Source organism: Monopterus albus, unplaced genomic scaffold, assembly GCF_001952655.1.
Source record: "Monopterus albus unplaced genomic scaffold, M_albus_1.0 scaffold20.1, whole genome shotgun sequence".
In the NCBI taxonomy this organism is placed as follows: domain Eukaryota; kingdom Metazoa; phylum Chordata; class Actinopteri; order Synbranchiformes; family Synbranchidae; genus Monopterus; species Monopterus albus.
Genome location: NW_018127900.1, coordinates 2,599,408 through 2,605,247, shown reverse-complemented (window position 1 = coordinate 2,605,247; position 5,840 = coordinate 2,599,408). Strand labels below are relative to the sequence as shown.

General features: G+C 37.0%; 2 protein-coding genes across 2 annotated transcripts in view; one reads left to right on the top strand and one right to left on the bottom strand.

Annotated features, from left to right (window-relative positions):
• The window catches only part of LOC109956618 (uncharacterized family 31 glucosidase KIAA1161-like), a 14,613-nt gene extending 10,219 nt beyond the window's left edge, over positions 1-4,394 (top strand). Inside the window, exon 7 of the mRNA XM_020593892.1 lies at positions 4,232-4,394. The gene's annotated coding sequence lies outside the window, so the exon portion shown is untranslated. The remainder of the gene's footprint in view (positions 1-4,231) is intronic.
• On the bottom strand, positions 1,161-2,923 carry LOC109956647 (lymphocyte antigen 6I-like). Its single transcript, XM_020593943.1, has 3 exons — positions 2,709-2,923; positions 1,530-1,637; positions 1,161-1,312 (listed from the first exon to the last, which is right to left on the bottom strand). Exons 1-3 carry the CDS (start codon positions 2,752-2,754, stop codon positions 1,161-1,163), a joined length of 306 nt encoding a protein of 101 aa, XP_020449599.1. The 5' UTR covers positions 2,755-2,923.
• Positions 4,395-5,840: the final 1,446 nt, after the last annotated feature.

The following is a 5,840-nucleotide window of genomic DNA, read 5'->3' as shown; positions in this document are numbered from 1 at the left end:
AACAGATATTGTTCTCAAAGACACCATATTTTAACATGTTGTCCATGTCTGCCTTGTGCCTTTATTTGCCTTATCAGCTTAACTAGGGTTTTCCAGCTCTAGTACAGAGAACCAGTAGAGTGATAAAACACATGCCTCTGCACACAGTGATAACCTTGACACACTTTACCATTATGTTTTTAGGCACTGACATTGCTAAGGAATTTTTTTTAATGGTGCCGTCAGAATATACTGTATGTTTGCCTGCTCTTGCAACATGATTGCTGGCATGAGAATAAAGCACAATACTGCTTAAGTAATCCAAATGACTTGCTTCAAAATAGTTATACATGTATAAGATAGAATTAGCAGTTTTTAATTGTTTAGTTAAATTATACAAATGATTTAGCTGAACATCGCTGTTCTTTGATTGATGAAGTGAACTTGATTTAAACTGGTGGTCTTGTGTTACTTTCTTGCATACCAGAACAGCGATGTTCAGTTTATACACACAGTGGACAGCAGCGTCTCTAAAACAATAAATTCATAATGTGGAATGATATTACATATGTGTTAGAGGAACACATGTTCCAGCCCCCCGTGACCCTGTTCAGGATAAAGGGTATAGATGATGGACGGACAGATGGATGTATGTTAAACATTAATGTGAAAATACTATGACAGTTTTATTCTCTGACAGTATTCCATTTAGTTTCTCCTGCAGGAAGATATATGAATAATTACTGTAAAATTTTCAATTTTTTTTAAATGTTGCTTTACATAATTTCTCTAACTTAGCCTTTTTAGTCAAAGCAACTACTTGATGACATTGTAGGTTTTGAGAATGTCTTACTTTGGTGACATCTTGTGACCATTTGGTGGTAGTGAGTTTGAAAGGCTTAAGTGGACACAACTGGTATTAGTAAATGTATCTTTATTATTAAAATCTGTTTTAGTAAGTAGCCCTAACTGAAAAAAAGAAAGTGTAGATTAATACTTTATAAAAGAAAATGAACATCACCAAAAGTGGAATTTTTTTTATTGAACAAACACTGATCTGTTGGCAATGGAATGTTATTTTAAGATTTTCACAAATTGAAAAATGGTTCATTCTTGAATTTTATTACAACAGATTGGATTACAACACACTTCAACATAGGAAACATTTTCTGCTGTAGCTGTTACAGAGTAAAGAGTGTGATGATGGCTGAGGACACCAGCAGGAGGATCATGCTGGGACCAGTAGGTATGGCATTGTTGCACAAGTCTCCCTCACAGCAACTTATAGGGCTTACACATCCAATACTGTTTTGGCAACCCTTAAGAGTTAAATCTGGGAGACATGAGGAAAACGTTTCAACAACAACAAAAGCCACCAGGTATTCAGTACATATATCAGTTCAGACCCCATTTGACAAATAATCTCTTTGAAATTCTCAGTTTTGATGGTACGGAAGAACATCTTACCTTGGCTATAGTAGTAGAAACAATGATCCATCATAGGAGAGCAGGGTGTGATGTCTGTGCAAGAGACATGGTCAATCGCTTACCTTGGCTATAGTAGTAGAAACAACGATCCATCATAAAAGGGCAAGATGTGATGTATGTGCAAGAGACATGGCCAGTCAGTCCACATGTGTAGCATTTTAATCCACACGCTATACAGGGAAACAAAATACTGTCACACATGGTTGAAAATACTCCAAATCTAAGGTCCATTGGTTTACAGAATTTAACAAAACCACCATCAGTTTAAAATGTTTTGTGTTGCTGCACATGGAAACATGGTTTCCTGTTGCAAGAAAACCCCCAGTTTGCAGTGAAGGCCTCTGTAGCCACAGCTCAGAAAGAGAAAACTAAAAACAAGCTTCTCATTACAAGTCCCACTGGAAAATGTTTGAGTTCTGATTTTAAACTTAGATTTCTGACTTTAAAGTAGGTCTAATCTTTAAATCTGGTTTCTGAGTTCAAAACCAGAATTCAGAGATTTAAAGTCAGAACTCAGTGTTTTTTGTTTGTGTTTTTTTCCAGTGGCTCTTATCCTCTTCCATATTTATGAATTAATGTTTGTGTGTATTCATTTACATTCACTCCTTATGCTAGTTTTATTTATACTGGGTTCTGTGTGTGTGTGTGTGTGTTTGTGACTGGAACAAACAGGAAGACTAGAGGCCCAGTTAAGGAACAAAATATTCATGTAATGAGAGAAGCTCTGTCTTCCTCTGTCGTTACCTGTCGCTATATATTTATATAGTATTTGTTGTTTGTTCACGTCTCTCAGTCACATACAGTTTAAGTTCTGTGTAAAGCTGGGCCAGTATGGAGAGGTAGGTCTGTCCTTTAAGAATCTGGCCAGAGATTTTTTGTATAAGATCTCTATAAAGATGTTGGATATTCATTAGTGGTAACATCTTATGAGATTTACTAGCACAGAAAGGAAAGTTTTCTTTGTCCTCTGATATGCTATAAACATTTGTGACCTGTAATGCCTGACTGAGAAATAGGCAGTACCTGCTGTCCTTCTCCTATACTGACAGTACATCTTTAACAACCAGTGAGTCTTTGTGTTTTTTTTAAGATTCAAGAATGAATACTGACATTCTTCCATGACATCACACCATTCTGACTTATAGATCCAACTTTCAGGTTCAACAATTACTGTTACTTTCATTTCTTTGTATTGCAATATCCAGCCAAACTACAGCACTTGAATCACAAGATGTTCTTACCTGCAGAGAGAGTCATCAACAGGATCAGAGCTCCACAAAGCTGCATCGTGAATGTCGAGAAAAGCAGATCCAGCAAGAGAAGATGCTGACTCTTGCAAAGTCCTCCTTTTATAAAAAGCTCGTCTCAGTGTATCAAATTAATTGGGATATAAAAGTTAATTATCTCCTAATCAGCCATGTTGTGAACATTTAGTGGTAGTGAGAGGAAAGTGTTTCTTACATGAATGATAAGTCATGTTAATGGTCCTTTCTCTGCTTTGAAGGAATGCTTACTGTTATGAAGGCAGACTGCTAAAAAAAAAAAAAAAGACAAAATGTGTTTGTTGGATTTTCTGTATAGGTTTGGTATTGTAACCCCTGGACATAGGAACAAAACTTAACCTCTCACACTAAGGTGGCATACTTCAAACATATTAAAGATCCAAACACTGCTTGAGGATTTTTGGTGCAGATGTTCACTCAGTAATTGACCACCATGAACCTGTGAACACAGTTCCCTGCAGACCTCCCTTTTTCACGTCATTAATTGAGAACAAGACCCTAAATCCTCCCAAACAATAACAACTTACAGTTACTTCTTTATACCTTCAGATGTTGCTCTACTGAGAAAGTTTTAGGAACCAGTATACGCTGGCTCTTTGAGGAAGTGGTGAGTTTTGTCTGAAATAAAAGTTTTAGGAACCAGTATACGCTGGCTCTTTGAGGAAGTGGTGAGTTTTGTCTGAATCATTAATTTTCTTTTAAGAGGTTGATCACATTTATCACTTTCCTCATACTTTGTGTTAACCATTATATACAGCTTTAAATATCACTACTTACAAAGTGCAAACCCATTCTAAACCCATAGAGATAATACTAATAATAAAAACAAGTCTGACTCAATAATGAGAGTTTAACCTTTTTACAAATTGTATATAGATTTTAAAAGGGTTACAGCATAGCAGTAAGCAATAAAGCAAAAATATTAAAATCATCAATAATCATTCTGATTGGCTTATAACTAAAACAACTACTATTTCTAAATACCAATCTAAGCTATTATACTGATTAAAATTATTATAGCTGAGCTCTCAATAACTGACTAAAAGTCAATAAAAAGTGTGGGGTCGGATGTTACCTCTATTCACAAATACATGGTGAGTATAGACATACTGAGAACCCTCCTATTGTTTTGATATCAATAACCCATCTTACTTCATCTGTCTGTGGAGTGGTAGTGTTTAAAGGAAGAGTATGACATTTTGGGACCCTTCCACATCTTGATGATATGGGTGTGGTACAGGCCGCTGAGGAGTGTCTCATAACTCAAGGTGTTGGTGTGTTGTTACTAGCTTGCAGTGTGGAGCCCTTTAAGCTGGGCATTATTTTAACCCCCTCAAGAAAAGACCAAGTGAGAGACTCCAGTCTTTCTGCAATGAAATTGTGGAGAAAAAGTGAATGCTGAACATAAGAACTTTACCTCAGCACAACATTCATTCAGTCACATCTCTCCATAAGTTCACTGAAGATGTTAAAAAAGGCACATTTATGCATGTCTGCATTCTTGTGAGCACACAAGACATAAAAGGAGATTCTTATTTTTCAAAGGGAAATGACCACCAGAGATCTGCTGCCACAGCAGAATGTGATTGTGATAAAGATTAACCACAGGTCACCCCTGACGAGCTCTTTATCTCGACTGCTTGCAGATTATAACTGTCCACATGCCAAACCTTTTGTCATCATGGCAACTGCTGTGTTGTGGAAACTCTTGACCTAGGTTTAAGCTAACATGCATTCACTGGCATTGCACTGACAACATGTAACTCCTTTGTTAGTCATGTGGCTTAAGTGGACACGTTTTACTAGCGAACGCGAGCAAGAGCGTGGAGCTGCAGTACACCTGATGTTTTATGGTTTACTCTGTCAAAGAGAACCAAACCTCGTGTGGCTGTTTTTGTGTTTCCTGCTATGTGAAAAGTGTGCGCTCCAAAGTTAAAAATGGTGCAGGATAGCATTATTCAGTGAATATTTGAAGGGTTTCAAAAATTCAAGAGGTCAGAAAAATGTATTTGTTACCTCAGACAAAACTTTGCACACCTTAATATAGGCTGAAAACATGAACGTCACCAAAGTGGAATTTTTTTTATTGAACAAACACTGATCTGTTGGCAATGGAATGTTATTTTAAGATTTTCACAAATTGAAAAATGGTTCATTCTTGAATTTTATTACAACAGATTGGATTACAACACACTTCAACATAGGAAACATTTTCTGCTGTAGCTGTTACAGAGTCTCAAAGAGTGTGATGATGGCTGAGGACACCAGCAGGAGGATCATGCTGGGACCAGTAGGTATGGCATTGTTGCACAAGTCTCCCTCACAGCAACTTATAGGGCTTACACATAGAAACTTGCTTTGGCAACCCTTAAGAGTTAATTCTGGGAGACATGAGGAAAACATTTCAACAACAACAAAAGCCACCGGGTATTCAGTACATATATCAGTTCAGACCCCATTTGACAAATAATCTCTTTGAAATTCTCAGTTTCGATGGTACGAAAGAACATCTTACCTTGGCTATAGTAGTAGAAACAACGATCCATCATAAAAGGGCAAGATGTGATGTATGTGCAAGAGACATGGCCAGTCAGTCCACATGTGTAGCATTTTAATCCACACGCTATACAGGGAAACAAAATACTGTCACACATGGTTGAAAATACTCCAAATCTAAGGTCCATTGGTTTACAGAATTTAACAAAACCACCATCAGTTTAAAATGTTTTGTGTTGCTGCACATGGAAACATGGTTTCCTGTTGCAAGAAAACCCCCAGTTTGCAGTGAAGGCCTCTGTAGCCACAGCTCAGAAAGAGAAAACTAAAAACAAGCTTCTCATTACAAGTCCCTATACAGTAAATCCATGTATTTAATTATAACTTATTCACATGTTAATCATTTATTTACAGAAGAGGATTAGGGCCACTGGAAAATGTTTGAGTTCTGATTTTAAACTAATGAGAGTCATCAACAGGATCAGAGCTCCACAAAGCTGCATCGTGAATGTCGAGAAAAGCAGATCCAGCGAGAGATGTGAATGCTTGCAAAGTTCTTCTTTTATAAGTCCAGTCATTTCCGCATAAAAACCC